At 38.4% G+C, this 25,534-nt stretch overlaps 1 protein-coding gene across 1 annotated transcript; it reads left to right on the top strand.

The window, feature by feature from the left end:
- The first annotated feature begins 504 nt into the window (after positions 1-504).
- On the top strand, positions 505-25,534 carry LOC135471336 (uncharacterized). Its single transcript, XM_064750527.1, has 31 exons — positions 505-777; positions 1,488-1,548; positions 2,068-2,336; positions 2,846-2,912; positions 3,340-3,614; positions 4,016-4,091; positions 4,561-4,838; positions 5,095-5,146; positions 5,693-5,973; positions 6,751-6,817; positions 7,392-7,657; positions 7,884-7,953; positions 8,256-8,524; positions 9,186-9,246; positions 9,884-10,146; positions 10,980-11,043; positions 12,949-13,232; positions 14,668-14,728; positions 15,333-15,592; positions 16,166-16,217; positions 17,108-17,355; positions 18,020-18,086; positions 18,701-18,942; positions 19,790-19,841; positions 20,307-20,545; positions 21,051-21,147; positions 21,824-22,065; positions 23,192-23,255; positions 23,415-23,571; positions 24,234-24,325; positions 24,928-25,534. The coding sequence occupies exons 1-31, from the start codon at positions 516-518 to the stop codon at positions 25,079-25,081; spliced, it is 4,992 nt and encodes a 1,663-aa protein (XP_064606597.1). The 5' UTR covers positions 505-515; the 3' UTR covers positions 25,082-25,534.

Here is a 25,534-nt window from a genome sequence, read left to right as displayed (position 1 = left end):
ATAACTTATACATCACAACCCGCGACCTGGTCTGCCCATAGGTCACTGTCGTAGAACTTAAATGTTTTGATGTATGATATATCCAAGGAATTGTGGGCAGCCTCTCGAAATGCAATTTTTTCCTGAATGTTGAATTAGAATTTTTTCGTTTTCCTTTTTACTCCATTGACTCCGAATGAACACAGGTAAAATCTGCAAAGGATTCGATTAGTAGTACTTATATGAAATCACTGCTTTCCATCGAGTTACGTAAATCCTAGGCCAAATGAAGTGGATTAAAAAATACATATATATCTGCAGTATTCAGTGATTTTGAAGAAGCTTGTCAAATTGCAGTGTATTTAAACTGGTGAGATATAGTTCCCATTCCCTAAGAATTTTTTCGCGTTCACAAAGTATTTTTTCTTCTGTCTGTAAAACGCAACAATGCCTCGCAGCAGAAGGCTTTGGCTCAAATATACATATTATAACATGGAACTTTGCTTTTTTCTCTATTAAGGCAATCCTTCTGGAAAATGGTTTACACCTTAAAAGTGAACGGAACGACTGTAGACGCAACTATGGTGGACAATCTGTCAGAGAGATTTCTGAAAGCTCACCTTGCCCTTGAAGGTCCGAGAAAGCAGTACCAGTTTTACACCATGGATAGTATTACGCAGTTATCATACACGCGATATGGCTACAGTTTTGCTTTTCATCTGACCAATAAGTTAGACGCAGAGAACATCGCCTTGGTCCAAACAGAGCTAACACAGATGATAGCAGGAAAGCAATCAGGTAAGATCTCGGTCAGTTTTGGTGAACTGAAAAACAGTAATATAATAGACTACACGTAGCTGTAGACTGGCACCTAGCGACACCATAATAGCGTGCAACTAGCCTGCTAGTAGTTTTTCTGCAGTTCGCCTGTGGTGCAGATATACTGACTGGCTATTATTGTCATCATGGTAACAAACAGATGTTTTCGACTTATGTAATGATTATGAAACCTGCTAGTGTTGTTGTCACAACAATGCTTTAGTATGTATGCTTGCTACTGTAAAATGTCAACTTTCCCGCTGTCTTTAATATATGGGTTTGTAGTTGATGCTGACAGACAAGTATTTTCCTGATGTAAGTGCTTCAAAACCATACGGGGCATGGGGGACTTCAACTAAATGACCTAAGCAATAAATGTGTACTTAACACATTTTGGTGTAATCGCCTTCGGTGGAAACCGACCTGTTTTCTACCGGTATCGGATGTGTATATTTAGCACTTGAAATCCAAATATGACTTTTGCCTTTATTTGAAGCTTTAGTTTTTTTAAAACATTCATCTGATAAATTAGGGAGATTTTATTGACAGTGTTTATAGCTTGAAAACACTTGGATTGTCATTTTTTAAGCCGTTGCTGTTAAGTTGAACACTCGTATTGAACACATTTCTGATTTGTATCGTTACTTTGTCCATCAAGTGTTTATGACATTCACTGTTTCTTGAATTAGCCATGGAAGCAAACATCACAGTGTCAATAGAACGACAGGAAGAATATCTGGATGCGACCGGGTAAGTATTTTGAAATTAACAACATACATGCTTTATATGCCTTAATCATGTCATTGTAACAGACGAGAGATAATTGTGTATTTGAATTCACCACCCCCTAAAGCCTGTGACATATACACAAAAATAGTAATTTTAGTTTTTTCTCGATTCTCGGATTAACACTTATTAAGTTAAGCTGACAAGAGGAACTATAGGTTTGTATTCCTTTGATAGCAAAGGGTCTAGACCAGCCATAATGGCTTGTTTACAGGTCTGTCCTCTTTAAGGTAGTGGTACAAAGGTTCTAGACCAGCCATAATGGCTTGTGTACAGGTCTGTCCTCTTTAAGGTAGTGGTATTTTCCATTCACCAGCTAAATCGTCAGTTGATTGTAAAAGACACAGTAGGCAATTGCTTTATGTAAACCATTATTTTCTTTGAGAGTATGCCTGTCTGGATATAAATGTGCATTTGGCACAAGTTAAACGAATTTTTAGAAAAAAACTTTGTTATTTTGGATGCTCGTAATTTCTGTTCAAGCCGAACCGTCTGGAAAGTGGTTTGCTTCGCGAAACAAGATAACCATTACTTACCGGCATCTGCGCTGCCTGTCCTGAACTATACTGACCTCAGCATTAAACTGGACGCACTACGAGGCCCGCGTGGTCAGCTCTTCACCGTAGTGAGCGGGACCTCGTTACTTCAGTATCGATATCACTTTTCGGTGTATATGACGTCACGAGTATCCGTACAACAGTATTCACGGTTCGAAACCGCATTAGTTCAGGTGTGGGAGGAAACAAAAGAAGGTAAAGTGGAATGTTGGATACGAGACATAGTTTAATTTCATATTTGTTACTTTTGCATCTTTAGTCAGACACATACAAATATGTTGGATCCTTACTTTATCAAATATTGTTTGCAAGAATAGTGAACAGTTGCAAAGGTTTCCGTTTGGATTAGATGATGGACAATTTTAGTGAAGAGTTGTTCGGTGTTGTATTTCAATTCTATAATGTTGAAATGTTCTCGCACCATATATTTGTGAAGTTTATGCACAACTGTCTCTAGATTAAAATCCGTTGGCATAAGATGTTATAAATTGGCAGTCGGGCCGCGGCTTAGTCAATAGGTTTCTCAGGGACTTTAGCGAATTGTGATTGTGGTTTACTCAGGAAAGTCATTAACCTGACCACAGTGACGTAAACGAACAATTCTTGAGGAAGACATTAAACACCACCCATATAAATCCAAAAAAAAATCAGGCTTCTTTTTCTAAGCATAATTCATCGTGTTTACATGGTGTGACTTTCACCAGATTACAAGAACTGCAGTTGTGTGCGTGTGGACATTGTCAACCAGGAAGAAGTGGTGGACGCCAAAGGGTAGGTCTACTGTGTCTTAACCTCTTGAAGGAAACTAAAATACGTGTATTATGTTACGCAATGGACTAAAATGATACTTAATTGGAGAAATCTACTCACTCCAGTTTGCTTTAATTCATTATCACTACTCTTTGGAAACCATTTGTTTTGATACCTTGTCCATGTATGCTTCTGAAACTACATCGGCTTATTCCTGCACCCCCTTTATGGCGTTTATCATCAAAGTTTTTCCTTCATGCACAGAATATGACTTCTTACCTCAACATTACATTGATATTTGTAAAGCAAAATGTCGTAACAAATTTACCTGCGGATTATTCCTTTCAAAAAATGCATTGCTATTACATGCACATGGTTTATTCTTTTCTACTAACTTTAAACGTTGCATCAAAAATCTACTGTATTTTCCGTTATTTACTTACCATAGCGTTTCGTATTGGAAGCTTGTGTATTACCTACACGTGAACAAAACCCTGGTGGAATCCTTGACATCCGTAGATATCAACCAGACCCTACTAACTCAGCATGTCTCGACTATCCTTCGACCAACGGGCCAGTCTTACCAGACCGTAACGGTGGAGGAACAATCCGTGATCAGGTCCATGTTTACACAAGCCATCTTCCTGAGAACGGAAGTGGGGTTATTTGACATCAACACAGTGTCGTCTGCTATCAAGTCCTATTGGCAGTCAGTTTATGAAGGTACAGTAAAAAAAAACCCAAACACAAAGACTTTTTCAAGAGTAATAACCGACCCAGATGAGAACGGGTGCGTGACGTCGGCTTACGTTTTGCCAAGAAACTGTGTTGACCAACTTTCGTTCAGATTTACTGTATAAAAATGTAGCCTTTGTGAGATAGCGTAGTTCAACGAAGTACATGGAGAACATTTTTTACAATTACATTGTTAGTTCTATGGGAACAAAACTGACACGCTATGTGTTCGTCATCTAATATGTCATCAAAGAGCTACATCAGGAAACTTAGTAGTTTTTAGCTGCGACTATTAGGCAGCTCTGTACATTCAGTCAGGTTTTTTCCAATGGACGCTGTTCTCTTTGCGTGTAGTTTACATAATCCTTGTAATTATTAACATTTTTCAGAGTGGTTCACGTGTGGCTGTTTGGATGTCAATTTCAGTAGGCAACAATCGTACCTTGTATTGAAAGATGAGAAATGGTAAGCACATCTGCATAAATGGAACGTACATGTAGGTAAACACATAATACATGTGCAACTATGGTATGTATTCACTGACATATTTGTTTACAATTATTTCCTAGTTATTTATTTGACTGGTGTTTTACGCTGTGCTCAAGAATATTATGGTGAAAAGAAACCCGCTAGAGCTCGGGGGAATCACGCTGTCGTCATCAGGTTGCTGGCAGACTTTCTCAGCCAGAGGAAGCCAGCTACGATTTGTTAGCAAATTGGTGGCATAGTACTTACGTAGCCGATTATAAGAGAACACCTGTCACTTCTGCTTGGACTTGAGTCGCCATTGCGCTTGAATAGGTCTCCCATTTTCGACTCCGCAGATAGCCGATATATTGAAGAATAGATCTTAATACTGTGCATTATTTGGTACATTGTGAGAAGTGTACTTTACCAAGATGTATATTTGCTAAATATTTTCTATACTAAACAGGATTACAGTTTGGCGCCTAGAATATGTCATTTTGGTTGACCAGACGTTAGTTGACCGCGAGACCATCCATGTTATCAATGATACTATGCTGCAACAGATATTTAGTGCTATGACGTCAATCTCTGGTGACGTCTATCAAGCGGAGGAAGTGACGTCAGACGTGCTGGTGGAGTACAGGTGGCACTTTCCACTTTACGTGTCACGAGAGGTCAAAGTCACTGATTTCATACACTTTGAGGAAGCAGTCGAAGCCGTATGGTCATCGTCTATTTATATAGGTGTGTGTTTAGAAAAAAATGCCTTTATTTTCATGGCCTTTTTAACAGGAATCATAATCAACATAACATCTTCAGGCCTCAGTGAAAAATTCCTCCGTATTACGTTGACGAACTATCAATCTAACAAATAATCTCGTGAAAACTAAGTATCCTGAAAATGCCTCATTAGATATGACTTAAATGTGATAAGAGACACTCTCACTGCTGCTTTAGTTGAATGTATAATGCAAATTATTGATAACAATTATATTTGCAGAGGAACACAGTGTGACAATAACAAATCAAGAGGAATTTGTTGACAAGCATGGGTATGTATATATATTTCTCCATATTACCAGAGTGATGTCACCGAAAACAACACACGATGTGCTGTGATATATGTTCTTGTTGTATACGTCATTTACCCCAAGGGGAGACTCGAGGACGATCTACAAAGAAGGTCCAAATGAGAGTAGAAGGCATCGTTTTCTTCTGTGACTTTGCATTGCGTGTGTACTTCATATATGTTCTGTGAGCACAGATACACCGGTAATTGTGATGTAATAAAGGAAAGAACAAATGAAATCACGGCTTTGATACAGACGGGAAGCAGTTTCACGAGTTACCCATCAGGTTTGCCTACGTGCATTATGGGTTGGACGTCATTTTCGTGTAACTTTGTTCCACGTGGCCGTTGCACAAATGTTGTGATTGGATGAGGGGTACATGCATGTCCGTGTGATGTTTCTTGAAACTTGGTTTCATTTTTGCAAAACCATTCTACCTTCTTCGTCCACGGTTGCTGATAAAGAAAGTGCTAACCATACACAAAAACTGATAATTTTTTACAAAATGGCGCTGTCATTTTTTTTCAGGAAATCTCTCTGGAAGTTGGTAGTGTTCATAAGGAACGACACTACGTACTTGGACAGCTCAGTTTGTAGCCCAATAAATGCCACAAAAGTTGTAGCGAAACTAGCTGAGATGAATGTCACAGGAGCTAGGGGATCGTATGACGTCATCAGTGTGGACAGATCAGTAGTTCTCCATCGCTATGATGTCATGATTCCAGTGTTCCTGAATATACATGTTTACACCGAGGACATTGTACGCATTCGCCGTGTTCTCGTAGCTACATGGGAATTAGTATATCAAGGTAAAGATCTTCCATTGCAATGTTGTTGCATTTAGCGATATGTTGTTGGATCAAGATCTTCCTGAATAGTTCTGATTTTGTCATAGAATAACCTGACTAAGAAGTGACTTCCTAAATAATTTCGACGGTGCACTACTCTGTGAGAATATTTTGAAGTATATCCGAAAAATGCAATTGTTAAAATCTGAATAGAAAAAAGTTCAGACAAAAATGTTCATACAAGGCAAAGTTCGTCTACAACTAATAAAAAATAAAAGAAAAACTTGGGTGCCAATTTAGTTTCTACTTTATTAAGCTGTGCAAATTGGATAGTTGTTCGACAAAGGCCATTCTGTCTTTGCACCAGAAAAACAGAAATTTGGAGTGTTCTATTCATAGGTGTGAATAAAATTGATATGCTGTTTCCGTTATTTGAAAACAGTTTCAAATACAAATACATAGTGGAATATCCTTGAGGAACTAGGATATGAATTGCTAAATTAAGATAATGACGAAATTCACAACATATAATGAATGTATTCGCCATGTACATGACCATAATATTGGTATATCAAAACTCGAGGGGCAAACAGCCCTTTCTGTTTGTTACCAAAAGTCGTTCGTGTGATCTCTGCACTCCGGTTTCCGCCATCTGTAATATTATGGCTGCCGTGTGATAGGTGAACAACTCTTGAATATAGCGTTTAGTAAGACTAAAAATAAAACGTTTTCGTTAGTTATAAAATACAGCTGATATATGTTTTGACATGTATATGAGCATATGTTTTGACTTTTCAGAATTTTACAAAGACTTTGTCTTAGATGTTGAGATAATACGCCAAGAGGATTTCATCAGTGTTAAAGGGTGAGCTTTTGCTGATCGGAATGTCATATGCTGTATCATATAAACTCTTCAAGGTGTACCAATACACAGTACACATTAGGGGATACCAACAGATAAAGCACATTAAAATATTCCATATCTGTATAAACCCACATTTCTCATACTTACATGAAAGACATGTTTACTATTCATTCATAAATTTCCTTATATAAATCTTTAAACTAGTCTGATATTTCAGAATAATATTGAATTAAACGGGTTCGTAAGGTACAATATCACAGTAATCTATGATCTGTGAAGAGATCTAGACGTAAACTGAGAAACGACCAGACATATTAATGCTCAACTAACTTAACACCGATCTTGCCTTAAAAAAAACGGAGAATGATACAAATCTTTTCTGGACCCGATTTGTTGTGAGCATATATTCTAGAAGTAAAACAATGTTTTGTTTTTGTATTCCATACAATCCCCCAACCTTTTTCTTTTTGTGTTACGCTTTTCGGGTGATGATGTAATACATGTAAATTCAGTTTAAAGACATGTCGAATTTTGCATGCTGTAATTCTTCTTCAAAACTTTTCCTCCCCTGCAGTGGTGATGTGGCCAAGTTGGTGTACATACTGAAAAGCAATGGAACCATACAGTCATCGACTCGTCTTCCACAGCTAAACACCACTGACATCCAGGCGAAACTCCAGACTGACCTGAGAACAGCCCGCTATAGCGTAGTGACCGATGTTACTACACTTGTAGCATATGAACAGCACTTCCAGCTAACACTGACACAACCTTTGCTTCAGGCAGACAGAATGATCATTCAGTCACAGTTAGAAGAAGCATGGATGTTGTCGAAGAACGGTACAGAATTAATTATTTAACCAAACTTAGCATCGTCAATGGCCTTCAGTTGATGGTGGTTTTCGAGTGTCAAATGACTAAATAAGCCTTTCCTCCGTTTAACTGTTAACTAACGTACATCCGGGTAGTATTTTGTGAGTCAGTAAAGTTGTTTTAAGTAAGATCAAGGATTGATAGTCCTGTCTAACAATAAACAGAAAATAAGCTCCAATGTTCTTTATTTCAGTGTCAAGGAGTGACGTCTCTGTCACCATAACTTCCCAAGAGGAATTGACAGCTGTAGAAAATCATAAAAGGTATATTTTGATGGAGATACCAATATAATATTGGTGTTGCAAACAAAATATTTAATGGCTAAAGTCACAAATGTCATAAACAGAAATAGGCATACGAATGAGAGACGTCAAACTTCTTTCACTCTATGCTTATAAGATTAATATTCTCTAATCTTATATTAATATCATCTTTTGGCAGTTTATCACGAATCCAAACAACATTATCTATACACTCAATCATCTGTAATGGTCATCTGGATATTGGCTGTGTAACTGTGAACACCTTGCAGTAATCTAAAATTCCCTTAACTTCATTTGGACAGCTTGTCCTTGTGGAGAGTTCTGTATTTGGTGAAGTACAAAGGGAAGGTAACCAGTGCAGTTGTGGAGACAGACATCACCAACTCGTCACTATACGAAAGTTTGAATGTCACGCGTAACGACACCAGGGAGAAGTATGTGGACTCCTTGTACACAGGGGACACCTTGTCCTACACAATCTACAGACACCTGTTTGCGGTTCACTGTGAACAGAAAATAGCCGTGGAATCTTACGACAGCATTGCATCAGGGATTGTGTCGGCTTGGAAGAGTAAGTCTTTGATTTCGTTAAACAAATCGCGGTAAACAATCATAAGGTAATAATTCTGAGAGTATCCTTTGATATCAAGTGATTTAGTTGCAACAGAAAAGTTGCTTGGTATGTCTCTTCATTGGTAGATTGGTCGGTGAAATGTTTGACATCTCATCTTTTGACAGGCACTGTTGACTTGACGAGGGTCCTGCGTGAAAGGCAACGTAAACCTTACGCAGGATTTTGCTGCCATTGCAAATTAGCGGTGTTGTATGCGTTATGATGTGATTCTCTTGCACACTGTGTGATTATAGCGTAGCCTGCTGTCTGCTGTTTCTTTTTTTTTCGTATATGGCTTTAAAGCAATGGTTTCTTAAACGAATGGTCGACATTTGACAGAACAACGGGCTGGAGAGTAAGCCTCAAAAAGCGAAAACAGAGCCATCATTGGGTCATTAGGTCACAAGTACAAACAGTACAAGATGTGTACACGTGTAAAAACGATCTCAACCTCCCCGTAATTCTATCACCCAAGTCATTGGTTTGGTTAAAATCATGTTGTTATGCAACTAACAATCAAATTCAGCATTGAAAAGCTTTTGCATACCAGCACTTTCGAACTTGATCTTGAAACTTGATTAATTGCAGCTTTTTTTTCTTTTTTTTTTTTTCATTTCAGATGTGACAAATAAGTCTGTCGAAGTTGAAATTATTGGACAGGAGAAGATTTATTCAGCCAGGTAATTACTATTGTCTCCAAACTACAATAATCATATAATCACTGTTGCATGAGGTTTTTGTCCAGGGGTACGTCTGTTTCGTTCAGATGTTATGGATTTCAAATTTCCCAGGAAATTGCTGTTTTTAATTTATCAGAAATCTGACGGAAAGCCCTGGTGAAATAATTTCATCTGGCACAAAATCGTGGCATTACTAGACATTTTCTACTTCAATATCTGGCTGTTCTTTCTGCAAGACTATGTTTTACCGGGGCATCATCACTACACATAGGATGAACTTCCTCCTAAAGACCCCATCCATGTTACTCTGAAACGTTTTATGGTTCGTTTGGTTTCATAATTTTAGTTACTGATTACTGGTGCTTGAGTTCCTTTCCGGATTATCCGGGTCAAAGTTTCCTACGAATTTATGAAATTCAATAATTATTTACCAGTAATAAGTGTGCCTTTATGGAAGCTCCCAGTGCCGACGAATCTCGCAGAATCTGATTTTGGTGTGAGTTTTTATAAGCCTTTAAGAAAGTAGATTCCTTAATATGTTCGCTCCAATTGTTCTAGCTTAATACCAGAGAGATATGTCTCTTTTGTCATAACACATTACTCCTTAACAGTATGAAATCCTCTTTTCGTGTCTTAGGCGCTATGTGTGGAAACTCTCCTACTCTGTCACGTATGAATCTGACATTGTGCGAAGTGATACCACTCGAGGTCCAGATGTCGAGACCTTCCAACAACACCTTAAAATCTCCAGTCTATTCGGCCAGTCTTATAAACTGGTGAAAGTGACGAACGAACGACGAGTGTCCTATGCTTTGAGCATCTTCCTGGATAAAAGGATCATGCTTACCTTTCAAGACATGTTTCTCGGCACTTTGAAGGCTGTTTGGACGAAGACTCATGGTAAGTAACACTGGTGGTAGGCTTTGAGGAGACCAGCACAGAGGCCTAACACTGAAGTGTGCATTACTTCAATTAGACGATTAGGACCTTCTCGCCACAATGCGAGAATATGGAACAGAACTGATACTCTTTGATTGGATACCATGCGTTTTTGTTTGAAATTTTTGATTGTCACATTGTTTAATAATGATGGTAGAGAAGAGCTCCTAGGTTTTGTAATGTCACTCTAGATAGCTATAACATGGTAAAATGGCATCATCAAAGTAGCTAGGTGACGATTGTTTGCTATTTATTTTGTTGATAAGCGGTGTAGAATTTTTTTAATATTTTAAAACATTTCTCGAATACTACTTTATTAATTAATTCAGCTTAAGTGACTGACTATATGTTCACTTTCTTAATAATAATTAACTATTTTTATTGGCATTGCTTGCACTATTGGTATATCCGCGCGCGAACGGCGACCGGCCTCGCCCATTCGCCCCTGGCTACAGGGTCTGAACACCGTGCTGCAGGGCACAAGGCGAGTGGATGAGGGCGGTGACTGTTGGCACGCGGATGTACCAGTAGTACTAACAGTGCCCACTAATTGTCCATAAATCAATCTATACAAAGCCAAACTAAGCAACCTGACATCCTGTCATTTCTTTCAGAGTTTTCTTAAGTTTTCCTTCTTTTGTTTTTGGAAAATGTTGGGGATGGTATTTCTGACATCCGGATTTCTGACATCATGGGGATGAGAGAGTGATAATACCGACATTTGCAACACGAATGTCCTACATTAAGTTTTGGTTAACGAATGTATGTATATAGGCTATAACTTCACATTGCAGGCATTGCTTCAACAGATACTGACATAGAATTTCAAGGGTACGAGCGTTTCCTAGATGAACACAAGTAAGTCTTTATTCTATCATATGACACATATATGTAAATGTGGATAGCTTCAAGGGGTGCATTTTACACCATTGCACTCTTCATTTTTGTTACAAAGAGAATAATTTCATGATAGTGACGTCTGATCTTGACTAAACTTGCCGTACATGAACTGGGGAGTTTCGAGTGTGAACTCTTTGATTCCTACACGTAAAAATGTCTCACTGTACCATATGACGTGTCAGACATGTTACTCTTACATGACGGTATGAAAATCGTTTCACAAAAGTTTAGCTAAGGCAGTCGAACGATGAAGGAAGTTAAGGAACTGAATGTCATTTGTGTCTCAGGATTATGGCAAGGCAGGTGATCGGTAAGTTAATGTTAACAGTAAGTTAATGCCAACACTTTTGGCAGGTTACGAGGTGCAGTGGGACTTTTAGTAGCAATCTCTGATTTGGAATTTATTTAGCTTAATGTTCTGCAACACCATTCACATCAACAACTTACATGGTGGTGGTAATTATTATGGGTGGAGGAAACTGGAATGCCCGATGTAAACCCCTGACCTTTGGCAAGTTATTGACGAACATTCTAACGTGTGACGAACAGATATGCAGACAATATTGGTGGGAGACAACTGGCCTTCAGTACGAGTGGGAGTAGGGGGAGGGGGCATGAGGTCATCTAAATCAAAGCATAAGGTTACCACTATCGGAGAGTAAAGATGAAAAAAAAACTGGCAAACAAGTGACAAGCTGTAGTGGCTGACGATGGTTTATTCCCCAACCGCTTAAGAAGGTGTAACTTTTCAGGGTGGATGGGTTGACAGTAGCGTCCATGATGCCGAGCTGTCGATGCATATCTCACTCCTCGGAAATACATACACGAAGTCATTTTCAGGATAAACTGGGATGTTGCACAAGAGACAATGAGCGATACAGGCTCCAAAATATATCAAGTGTCGAAACACAAGCTCAGAAAGTGCTCTATACAGAAAATGTTGTACAAATGTCAAATAGCGTGAAAGCCGATATCTCCAAATTCAGCCAAATTTTTCACATTGAGTGAGAGTAAATATGACTGCCGTCAAATGGACATGAGTAAATGGCTGCTCACAAGTGGACTTGAGTAAACTCCGTCGCTCATATTTATGAGCATAAAAGAAAATTCTGGATGGTTTGATGGTAATCATGTTTACAAAAAGGATGCATATTTCCAGAAGGTATAACCTATGTACAATGACACTAAACTCACTAAACACCGAAGACTCGAGAACGCTCGAGTGAATTACAGTGCAGGCTATAACATACACAGTGGGAAAAATGTAGGTCAGACACTGGCAAATAAAAAAAATATAAAACGATGTTTAAAGACAGGGTTCGTGACACTTAGAGACGACAGCTGGTGCGACAAATGGCATCCAGTCACACATCAGCTGTTCAACCTCTTGACAGTTTACTTCAATCAAATTTTTCATCTCGATAAAGCATTGCATTAAGTAACATAATAAGGACAGTGCACCATTTTTGTCTGTGAGATAAGTGAATGTCTCTTGAGATATAGATCAGTACGGGAAATTCTCCATGTATTAATACTTTAAAATTTCCCACTTATATAATGGAAGGTAAATGGGGAGAGGATATCGAAAAGCCCGGAGTAAATCACTGGCCTTCGTTAAGTACCAACAAACCGACTTCCAGCCGCACCTAGGGCTGCAATTAAGAACTGGATTCGAACATGCTACCTCTTCCTAAATGTCTGAGAGTCACAGAGAGACAGAATTTTAAAGCCAGCATGTGAATCAGGATAACAGAAAACCAATGTTGTAGACATGTGAGGCTAAAAAAAAGAAAATTACGCGTCATCCGCTCCGAGACTCAAGATCTGCGCATTAAATTTGAATGTTTCTCTGTATGCTTCCAGAGTCTCAGTGTGGCGTCACGTATGCTTTGTACGGGTAAATGGAGAGGTCGTGAACTCAGCGGAATTCACACAGCTGGACATGAGGGAGGTTCAAGAAGCTTTGGACACCACATTCGAATCAACATCGATGTACCGTGTACTGGACACAGTCGTCCAATCCTCTTACAGGGATTACAGTTTACAGTATAGCGTGTACTTCCGGGGACGGCCTGGACGGCTCCTGTTGCGTGAGCTAACCACTGCCCTTCTCGTGGCATGGATCGGCAAGTACAGCCATACAGCAGGTAAATGGTACCTCCGCCGGAAGAGGTTATGTCATTGTTGGGGGCTTTTTCGTCTGTAAGTTTGTCTGTTTGTGTGTATGTCGGTAAATTTCCAGAAACAGTTAGTTGTTGGGGGGATATGGATTTGGGAAAAATATTGTGCACATATTGGCTCTGGGCTACGGAGCAATCTATTAAAAGAAAATACAACAAATTATTTAACCTGATTTTTTTCTGAAGAGATATGGAAACAAGCTAATCAGCCATTTTGCTGTAACATACTTTCCTAACCCTATAAATCAACTTTTAATCTAGAATGCTTACGAGGCATGCTTTTTAAAACTTCATATGGAATACTTTCACCGATGCATACATATATTTGGTTTATGATCCTTTTCCTTTAAATTTTGGCTGTGATCCGGATCAGGAAATCTTCTTAAACGATTCTTTCCTATTAAGAGATTTCTGCAGAAATGCAGAGGATTGTGCCTTTGGTTGTAAAGATGGAGATAATTTGGAATGGGTTTGAACTCCTTGAGGTTGATTTATGCATATTTTTTATCAATGTTTGACGTGATACTCGAGAATGTTTCACGTATACGATGGCAGTCTGGTTTATGGGTTAATTTAACTGGGCACATATTTTGCGAACAGGCAGTATGTATCGCTTAACCGTGTTTCAGATGCTGTCTTGATTAGGTCTTTATTGTGAGTTTTGACACAGCCATAAGGCGCGATGTTGCGATATTGTTGTAGTGGTATCTTTGACTACACTGTAAAGGTCCGATGTTTATCCAGCCTGAGCTTGCTTAAACGTTAGGCTTGGCAAAACATTTACCAGAAATGGCCCTAAACCAACGTCAGAGCACGCTCAATGGGAAAACTTGATGCAGCTACCTGCCGATGTCAAAAATATCTAGGCTGGCTGTACAACCAGTCACCTTGAGCATTACCAAAGCATTCGGGGCCACGTGGCCTTGGAAGTAACCGACCGGCGTTGTGCTTACGATAAATCGTCAGATTAAAAGGTAAGGAACAGGTGTGACTCGAATGTCATGACACACTGCTACGGCAACTGCATAAGATGTCTAAACGGAACCTGTTCTAACGTTGGTTTGGGAGTAATATTTGGCAGAACAAAATTACGGGCTGATGTTTTGATGTTAAATATCCTGATGAGACTGTATATTCACAAACAAACAAAATTCCAAAACGAGCCGATCGGAGGTCCATGCAACCTGGGACATTGTTTGAACGTTGCACACGATTTGAAATTTATTTGCTTGGAATCACACCAATGAGCAGACGACAGCTGACGCCTCGTGAACATTGTTGATGTCAGCTGCATATATTGCAGATATAAAGATAGTATTTCTCGGTGAAATGATGTATTCTTTATAATCATGGTGATATATCTCGTACACGAGATACACAAGATGACTTTGTATGCTGACAGGGCCGGAAGAACTGTTCAAGCCAGAGGTGACTGATCGAAAGGAAGCTGTTGCTGTGAATGGGTGAGACAAAGCTACCGTGATAAGACAATGGACGGGTCGCAGAAAATACACTTCCTGGGCTGAGGACCCAAGACATGATTTGTCTTAAATATTGATTCATTTATCTGATTGGTTAGCACTCATTAGCACTCCAGGATTTTTAACTTTTACAAATGGCTGTCAGGTTTATGGGTGAAGATAGTTGGAGTGGCCGAAGTAAATGAAGGCCTTTAGCCAGGTACAATGTATCTGACAAACCTCGTGACCAAACTGAAGAGAAAACTGAAGACAAACTTGCGAGGGTTGGATTAATGCAGCCCTAAATGCGCTTTGAGTTAAGCAGGTACCCCGGAAACAAATGTCTAAATGATGCATACCACACGATTTTGGCGAAACATCAGAAGATTTTTTTATACCATTTAACGAATTTCGTAGATTTATAAAAACGGAATTCTGAGCGTTATTTCCATGTCATCAGTGTGCGCAAAAAGCCGAGAAGGTCCAAATTTAAAAGAACAAAATTTCACGTCAAGACCCTGTTATTGGTCATTCATGTCAGCAATAACCATACATAGACTGCTACAGTGCCACGATGTAAATAACTCCCATTGATTTGCTGATTCAGGATGACCTTGACCCAGGTGACCTACTTCATGACCCTCGGGGAGAGACCCAGAGACCCGCTAACGATCCCCGCTCCCTCGGCCCAGGACATCGCCCGTGATGTAAACTCTACCCTCGGTGCCCAGGCCTATACTGGCGACATTTCCCTCATACATGAATATAGTTTCCTCTTCTCGGTGGATTTGAGAGGACTTCCCATCTACCTGGACTCTATCGAAATCAGCAAAAGTCTCTCCGAAATTTACACAATGGCACATTTTGGTAAGTGTTTTGTGAATGTATAAGATGGTGCATGTTAGCGTTTAAGCGATGTCCTTGTTAATCACACAAAATTTGATGATCGAAAATATATTACCATAAATAATTATTACGGAATATAATTTATTACGGAATAAAACATCACATGCAGAAACCTTGTGAAAGTGTTGGTCTGGAGCATGCTATACAACTATGAGTTGTCAAAAATGCCTTCTCGACCTAGTTTTGGTATAGGGAAAATGTCACTCTGTCAGATAAAAGAAAGTATATCCCTTAACTAGACGTAAAATAAAAGTTTAAACATTACATTAAATCAATATAACATTGATATTGTTGAGTACTACAGCTGATGATTACCGTTACCTATACATTTGATAGAAAAAAAACAATATCTCCACTGATACTAATACAATTATGGTCTGTTGTTAATCTGCAACAACTCCGGTTTCCTCCCGCTATAATGATGGCCGCCTTATAAGGGAGATATTCTTGAGTGTGGCGTAAAATACCAATCAAATAAATAAATAAGAAGTAAAAAACGTTTTTTTCTTTTTTTGTTTTGCTGTTGACTTACAGTTGACGTGAGCGTGGATATTTTGAAAATGGAAAGATACTCTGGATCATTCGGGTAAGCATCATGTTTATTCACAGCTGGACTTCATTAAGTCCAAAGATTAGTGAGCAAAGAATGAAAGACTTATTATCTTTTTTATCAATGTCAATAAAGAGTACTTCCAAAAGACAAAATTTGACTTATTTCCATGGCCACCTGTTTCTACCTAGAAGCTATTAAGGTTGGTAAAGAATACTTTTTTTCTGTATTTTAACTTCAACACCGGCTATTAAGGTTGAATTGGATTTTGCTATTATTAAAATATTTGATGGGCATCGGGTGTGTATTTACACAGTGGATTTTTTTTACAGTGTATCTAAAACTGGCGGCTGAACCACTCTGCTGTTTTCAAAACGTACCTATAACAATGACAGATGAACCATCCCAGTATTTCTATCACCATGACAAGTGAACCGCCCCAGTATTTCTATAACAATCACATATGAATCCTCCCAGTGCTTCTAAACTGTACCTATAACAATCACAGATGAACGATCCCAGTATTTCTATAACATTGACAGATGAACGATCCCAGTATTTCTATAACATTGACAGATGAACGATCCCAGTATTTCTATAACATTGACAAATGGACCATCCCAGTATTTCTAAACTGTACCTATAACAATGACAGATGCACCATTCCAGTACTTCTGTAACAATGACACATGAACCATCCCAGTATTTCTATAACAATTACAGATGAACGATCCCAGTATTTCTATAACAATGACACATGGACCATCCCAGTATTTCTAAACTGTACCTATAACAATGACATATGAACCATCCCAGCATGTCCATTGTGTTCCAACAGTAATGGCCAGTAAAGCACCTTGTATTTCTAATTTGTAATTTTAACTATTAGCACTGAAACTAATAGTTGTTGCCTCTTATATTTCCAGAGTACCTGTGACGAAAGTCTTGTACACAGTTCGCGGGAATGACACCATCCTGGATCCTGGGCTGATCACCAATAGTTTAGGCTCTCTTATCACTGCGCAGTCACCACAACAACAGTGGCGGATGTACCTTGGAGATGTCTACAGACTGGAAGTCATCTACTCTCTGACTGTGACCATGGAACTGAGGAAAACCGACAAGACGATGATTGAGGCCGCGATAGCCAGAGCGTTCGTGGACAACAGAACATGTACGACCACCAATAGAGACATTTCTGACCTAACGTCGCAGTTATTGAGGCAGCAAACACATTGATTCGTGTGTTATCTTAGAATAAAAACACAGGGCACTTGAAAAATTAATTTAAAAATTTCCTCATTTTTTTCTCTTTGTGGTGTGGTTGAAAGGACTTCAAACGACAAAGTGATTCCAACTCCACTTCCCCATCACGCACACATAACCAGGGCTTTGTCGTAATCTAAATAATATTGATTTTAGTAAGAACTATCAGTTAAATTTGAAGAATTTTCTTTTATACAAAACAATGTTTAAAAGCATTTAAAGATAATACAACAATAGAAACATTTTACCTTCGACCATGAAGCAGATCTTCAAGTCTCCGGTTCTGTATATCGGTCAGTTCGGTGGTCAGGTTAACTTTTTTATCTTTTCAGATTGGGCCTTCTATCTTTTTAACGCCGGCGATTCATTTATTGAGGAGCCTTAGTGCAATACCACAAGCAGTCCTATAGGAGCGGTGTTGCAGCTTTTATGAAATTCCGCCTGTTTTGTTCTTATGTAGTTTTTGTTCTGCAGGTTTTTTTAAGAATGTAGTCTTTTAACTAATGTTCACTATTTAAAATAGCTGTTTTTATGTGTATATTAAACACACTGGTGTTTATCACCTTTTTCAGCATCATGCTCATCGTGTGTTACATCGGTATCAATCGTGCACGGCCAGGCGTATGTCACGGACAATGGGTATGTTTAGCGCCTAGCTCAAGGGCTCTATTTTCTATGATTTGATATTTTAATGGAGATTTACTTATGATGTTGATCTATGTTGCAGTATCATACTCTGCTTACTCAAAACAACAAAACTTTTAAGAACTCGTAACAACGGCCAGAAACTTTTGATATCTTTTGGCTGTCATAACAAGTTCATGCTTCGACTTGATTGAAGCGGCTCAACAGATAAAGTTTGCATGAAATAATAGCTAAGTAACCCCGAATACTGAAGTCATAGATAACAGCCTATATTTCCTGATGTAACCACAAACATAATAGCCGAAATATAGATTGATAACTATGTCTTCAGTATTCGGAGTTACTTTCCTTCTGTTTTAGAAATTGGCATGGTAGTGCAGTATGTTTCATTATTGATTCTCTTCACACAAGATGTTTGTCAATCAGTCGGTGGGGATAAAAACTACTGGCTCAATCAAAGATTCTCCTGACCTCCTCTGTGATTGGGACCCCGTCATGGAAGTTAAATACTCTTCATTACATTCATGTTAAGCCCCAGTAAATCAGTTAATTCTCGGTACTCATTGTCCGTTATAGTATCTTCAGGTGTTATTTATATTTTTGTACAGTGTCCGTCTCACGCGGATTTCATATACCGTTAGCATGGACAATGAGGAGCTGCAGAGTTGGAGGGATGTACAACCAAGTCAAGAAGTACTTCAACAATATCTCACCCAGTCTGACAGAAGGTTTGAAATGTGGACAGCATCCGCTATCCCAGTTGACACATTGTACATTGTCTCTTCTGCGAATGCCACTCTGGACGTGGTCAAGCCAATACTGAGCTTAGCCTGGATGTCGGTTCTTAATGGTAAGGACAATCTGGGACAGATCCAACAAAGCCAGTTTAGATTTAAGGAAGGATACATGAAAAGGAACTCGAAAACGAAAGTTGTAGTTATACAGAAAATGAAGATAAGTGATACCAAAAAATTAATACCCACACATAGTTTCCATCATTGGCCAGAAATTTTCTGAAATGACGTCATCGTTAAACTTACTGGGAAAGCTGGATCAGCTTAACACACCCCTTCCCACTTCCCCTAGAGCTGTTTGATAGATACAACCAATCATGATTGCTGACTTCTTCATTTCTCCATCAACCGCTAGGGCCTGAAGAAAACTGTAGTTTGAATCCATTTTTACGTCCCAAGACGAAAGCGAAGAAGCTATTTGTGCTGTGTTATATGTTAGGACACATTCTAAACTGCATATTGAGAATTAATAACCAAATGTTTCATGTATCTTAAAGTAAAGTATTGAAAATTATTAAAGCAATATAATAATATAAAATGTCAAAATTTCAAAAACTTGTCTGGTTATCTCTGTAATTCTGTGAGGTGAAACCAGGGATTCGTGTCTTACGTATAAAGACGTATGTGTTAGCATTTTACATCGTGAACTATGGGTTTATAATTGATTTTTAAATTTTGACTTTATGGGTTGAAATCTGAGGTCAGCGTATATAAGCAGAAAAGTTTAGATCTGAAATGTGATGACTTTCTGATAACATTGGGTTGTCTCAGCGATTTAGCAACTAATAGCATCGATTTTGTAACTGTAACAGGGTTGAAACATAGTGCAATTGGGGGTAACGCATATATAACACTTAAATGTAATGTTTTTCACATTGGGTCACATTGTTTCTTCTGTTTCAGGATCAGTGGTTATAAATGCAACAGAGGACAGAAGTTATGTGGACGAAGACTGGTAAGACTGCACTAAATCTACACCCAGATGAATGTAATAGTTATTTATCAACAGTAGACTGTCTCTATTCAAACTAATGAAAACTGAGAAAAGAAAATTAACGTAAACACAAACGGCAATGTACCGATCAACTTACAAAGATATATCTAATAATCATTTCACTGAATCCACCACGTTGCTCCTATACGCTCGGGTCTCTTCCATCTAATAATGGCGACAAAATTCTCCCATGCAACTAATGTTTATGACTAGTGTCATCGCTTGTTTATAAACTTTCATTTGACAGTGAATTTCATTATTTTTGGTGTATATGTTGATACTACACAGTCATCCTGCTAATGACCGCTTCGGTGGCCCAGTGGTTAGAACGCACGCCTCGAACATGGGAGACTAGAGATCAAACCTTGGTAGGGTTATACCACACACTTCATAAATGATATTTATAGTCTGGTTTAATCTTTGAAGGGTTGGCCTGGTTAGAGTTGACTATACCGTTAGCATGGACAGTGCTATTGCAAAGAACGACAACTCTGCTGAGCTCACTGCAGCCCACCTGAGATTTTTACTTCAGCTAAAGACATTGCAAATGTCCAGGGGCACGTCAAGGAAGCTACGAAGAATGTATGTCAAAGGAAAAAGATCGGAACTTACAGAGGATAAACTACACCAGGCTGTTGTATTAAGCTGGCTTCAACACAACCCTGGTAACTTGTGTTTTATTTGTCTCCGGTAATTCTCCGCATCTGTATAATCACATCGAAATCATTTTTATATTTTTTTAAGGCACAGAAATGACTATGAACCACTCTCCACGAAAAAGATTGTAGTTATATTTTATAATGGTTTAACCTAGTAAAATACATTTGAAACATCTGTTGTGACCAATGACGTCACGTGTTTGATGGAACTAGATTTCTGCATACAAACTATGTTACACACTATATGCAAAGAGACGTAGGAATACATTTGCCGCATGCACCTTGAAACGAACTATTTCAAAACGACTGGATGTGATATTATTGATGGCCACCGAGTCCCAACAAACCGCTGTAAAATCCGATGTTTTAAAAGCATGATTTACATGATTTGAACATGATTTTAAACATTTTAAGGTTTTCTTGGCCTTTAAATTTGCAAACTGAAAAAAATCATCAATCACTAAGCCGAAAGTATGGTAAATCAAGTATTATTTTTGCTGATTCTTTGTAGACCTCAACAAGACCGATCTTGGTGTAGCCATTAAGCCTGAATCAAAACGCCAAAAGCGAGCAGCAACTAATTCTCTAAAACTAGTCGATAAAGATGGGTAAGTTTAAAATTTTGCTTGTACCATTTTATGTTATTTTAATATTTAAATATGTGTTGCGTTCGAAATAATTTGTCTTTCCCAATCTGTAAATGTGTTGTTGTTTCCGAGCTGGCACCATTTGTGAGAGGATCAATAAGCCTGCAAGTTTTCGTCAAGAGGCATTTCTGCGAAAATTGCTTGATATCAATTAAACTTAAAGCATATGTCATGTTATGCAGTGAACTTAGAAAGGGGTCTGATCAGACTGAGAAAGGGAATAACACTTACTGCATAAATATAGCAAAAGCAACGGCGGTGTGAATAGCAGCGCTTGACTTACCATAAGCCATTTCAAATGGGATCGGGATTTCCCTGGGGTTATGTATGTTGGAGCATTTTTTCACATATGTTTGGTAGTCTCAGTACCGCCACAATTAGACTCAACCACAAAACATAGCTGAAAACATATTATTGAGCAATATGCGACAGCTGCTAGCTTTTCCCGCACAATAACAACTCCTGTCCAACCTGATTTAAAAATTGTTCACTCGCAATACCTGAGTAACAAGTTATCATTTGAACACTAAACGCCATCGCAAGTGAACAACAGACTTCCCAGATTGGACTCGAATTACTTTCAGGATGGAAAGGATCCTTCACTAAGACGCATTGTATGCATTTCCTTTTTGAGCAGTAGCTATGTGACTGCCGTCCTGTACACAGTGTCGGTGAACGGGGAGGAACCTCAGGGCCTGTTTGTGGAGGCCCCGGCCCCAGAGACCATAGACTCACACCTGAAAAACCAGACTGGGGCCGGGCTGTGTAACTGTACCCCAAGCTTATCTCACAACCTGACGGTGGCCGGTAACCTATCTGACAAGGACAAGGGGGCCCTTGAGGAAGCACTGAAGGACGCTTTCGTGGCAGCCAATCCAGGTAAATATACTGTGTAGTACAAGAGTAAGGGATATTCCAGTTGATTCATGGGGACGTTTATCAAAAACACCATGGTATAAAAGTGAATGAATAAGGAATAAATAAGGGTGACATATCGTGATAATCCTTAGAACACACCGGTACGGCGCAGATATTTTACATGACAAGCACTGGAATTTGGTTGAGGTGAATTTCGGAGTATTCATTCAAACTTGTCAGTGAGTTTCAATACAGTCTTTAACTGATTAAATTACCACTATAACTCGTCCGAACATCGTTTCCTTCACCAGATGTCCCAATGTTGTTGTTAAACTGTTTATGGAACTGATTACTAATACATTGAAATTTTATAGCTGTGGTAATTTATACAGAATATCTCCAATTTTTTGTCAATAGATAATATTATACATGTAGGAATATTTAGCTGTCTTTTTCCGTCCTTGGTACCTACCACATGGTTGGTTTCTAAACCATCGATTTAGAGCGATAATGAATTTTTTTTTCAGATTTCAGTTTTCAGATTATAATTTTTGACGTCTTCACATTTCTAGACAGTTATTGAGTTTGAGTATAATTATAAGTAAATAATTGGTAATTACTTTTTTATTTGACTTCATTTACATTTAATTTATTGTGAACTATATCATGTATTTCAAAATGTGTCTTACAAGTCAGTTCGGCATTATTATGAAAAGTTCATGTTGACCCTTTTGCTTTTATTATCCATACTAGTGGTTTTATGTAGGGTGACATAAATCAAAGTAGGTATTTATTTATATATCTATTTGATTGGTGTTTTTACGTGGTGCTCAATAATATTTCACTTATACGACGGCGGCCAGCATTATTGTTGGACGAAATCAGGCAGAGCCCGTGGGAACTCCACGGACATCTGCAGGTTAATAGCAGTTCTTGCGACCTACGTCCGGAGAACAAGCTACCATGAAATTTTGTGTGTATGTATATATGTATGCTTGGGGTTTGACGATAGGTAGTTTATGGTCGTGTGAATTCTAGGATATATTTGCTTTTAACAACATTCCAATTATGCTAACTCTACTTCATACTATCTGTAGTTTATAATTATTCAGTACTCATTTATCGATGACGTATCACATATTTCCAGGCCTCAAGAAAGATGACCTGGATGTTCAGATAACAAACACAAAGGCGAAGAAAGATGAAAATGGGTAAGTTTCATTCAAACATAGGCAAGTATTTTGGTTTTAGAGCTTGCCATTCTTATAGTTTTTGCTGCTTTGCATGTTTGATGCCTCTTTCGTTTGCCGAGTTGTATCAGCCTAACATTGCTTTATGTAAGATTGTATTTGCATCTCTTTTCCAACCAGGAACATGGTGACTGATGTGGAGTACACCGTGAGTCACAACGGTGGGCATCCGGTGGAGGATCTGGTGTCTCCTACGGAGGAACAAACGGAAAACTCTCTGAAGAAACACGGATTGAATGTTCCAGACAAAACCAAGAAGGAAACAACTGGTAGCAACGTAAGCGATGGCACCAAATAAAACTGTAATGAATTAATTTCAGTAGGGGAGCTCTGCTGTATCATATGATTTGTCAAAATGTTTATAAGAGGCAAGTTTTATTGATGATTAAAATTACCCATCACCTGACCGGAGGCACACATGATAGCTCTTTTCTTCAGTAAATTTCTAAGTTCACAAACGATGAGCTCCTCCCTTGTTTTCTCCCTTGTTTGTCCACTCTGTGTAACTTTGCGAAACTTTTTCAGACGCCATTGTGATAGTAAATGTAAGAAAGAGTAGTTGCCTAACATTTCTGACAAGTCACATGGTAAAGTAGGGCCTTTGTACCTTTAGTGACGAAAGAGTTTGAAATTGACTCATCTACTGTTAAATTGACCATAGTTAGTAAATTACTTCTAGGCGTGACAATTGCTTATAAATTAAATTTACAGATAAAAGTGAGTTTTTCTGTTAAATTCATATTTTCAGTGGTTATAAATTTCGTTGAGAAAATCGAAAGTCATTTTACACATTTAATTGATCTTAGTCGTTTATTGTTCAACTTGTACCAGTATAAATTCCACTGAGAACATTTTATAAACCGTGTGTGATAATTTTGCTTTAGCTAACTGCTCACGTCACATTTACTGACATGCACCTAACTGTCCTCCCTTTTTCAGGATAATTGGAAAATTATCGTCGGTGTTGTGGTCGGAATAGCTGGTTTTGTGGTCCTATGCTCTGCAGTAGCACATATCTACATTAAAAGAAGGTACGCATACAGAAAGTGTTAAAGTCTTCAAGTGACGTTGCTAACAGAGTTTTAATGAAGAATCTGTTTCTTGCTCACGCTGTTTGTTTCAGTGTTAACCGACTTAAGAATATTTCACCTAGGTTGAACGCAGGAGGCAAAATTTTCCATACATTCTAGAAAAACAATTCAAGGAAACCAAATAGCATTTTGGATGCTGTTGTTTGAAAGCAAATGGAGTGTTATTTCAATTGTGAATTATATGTGAATGGAAACACATAATTAAGCCTGCCTGGGTCTTATATATTTTGTCAACAGGCATCTCGTCATCGTTGATTCCCGTTAGTATGAATTATGGTTCATTTGCTTCCAGAACTTTTACCATTCTGTTTTAATATGATTACTCTTATTACGTTTAAATGGCCTGTCCTCGTAAAACTTATGGCTAACTTATGGTTACACTTCATGTCTTTCTACATGGCGAACCCATGCTGACTCAGGCGGTTAGTTATAAATCTATAACCTCCGTTGTATAAATGAAAACTCCATGACCTCGACTTTTAATAACAATGAACTAAATAAATAAACAAATAAATAAATTATGTCTGTGCATTATGTTGCAGACGAAGGAAAGCTGAAAGCTTGCAGAAACGAGAGGACGGTATTAGACAAAATGAGTTTGACAAAGAGCATTTTAGTGAGCCCGTAAATTTCAACAATCCAAGTTTTGACAACAATAGGCATCCTCTGGACCCGTTTTCTACACGATCAGTCTGAGAGAACCTTGGGATGCTGTCTTCATATCCACTCGGTTGTTAGCGGAATATTATTAGTGGATTTGGACCAGTATACAGCATTAATCTCATTAGGAAGTGAATTTTTTGTATCTGTACTTAGTGCTTGAGATGTTCGCATGAAAGTCATAGATCTGCAGTAATTACTGCCCTCTACGGGTAAATTTGCAAAATTTATTCTTATTACAAATATATTCAGAGCGTTAATTATCCGGCATTACATTTTTGTTTTAAAGCAGTAAAGTCAGCCTTAAGTTATGTGGGTATATTTATTTGAAAGTCGCATTTAAGCTTCAAATTTCAGTTAGTTAACTGTGTAACAACTTTTGATAAATGTACATCACGGGTGCTGTAGAACTGATAACTCTTTATTGATTGCAACTGTTGTTTAAAATACGGAGGCTTAGTTGTTAGCAGACTACATGAAGTGTAGTAC

Source organism: Liolophura sinensis, chromosome 7 (genome assembly GCF_032854445.1).
Source record: "Liolophura sinensis isolate JHLJ2023 chromosome 7, CUHK_Ljap_v2, whole genome shotgun sequence".
Taxonomy (NCBI): Eukaryota; Metazoa; Mollusca; class Polyplacophora; order Chitonida; family Chitonidae; genus Liolophura; species Liolophura sinensis.
Note: the sequence above shows the minus strand (reverse complement) of the source record. Positions and strands in the feature narration are given on the sequence as shown.

Coding starts and splice junctions, on each gene's coding strand:
- LOC135471336 (XM_064750527.1), top strand. CDS start 516: ATGGTTTACACCTTAAAAGTGAACGGAACGACTGTAGACGCAACTATG. Junction 6,818..7,391: donor GATTTCATCAGTGTTAAAGG/GTGAGCTTTTGC, acceptor CCTCCCCTGCAG/TGGTGATGTGGCCAAGTTGG. Junction 15,593..16,165: donor TTACACAATGGCACATTTTG/GTAAGTGTTTTG, acceptor GTTGACTTACAG/TTGACGTGAGCGTGGATATT.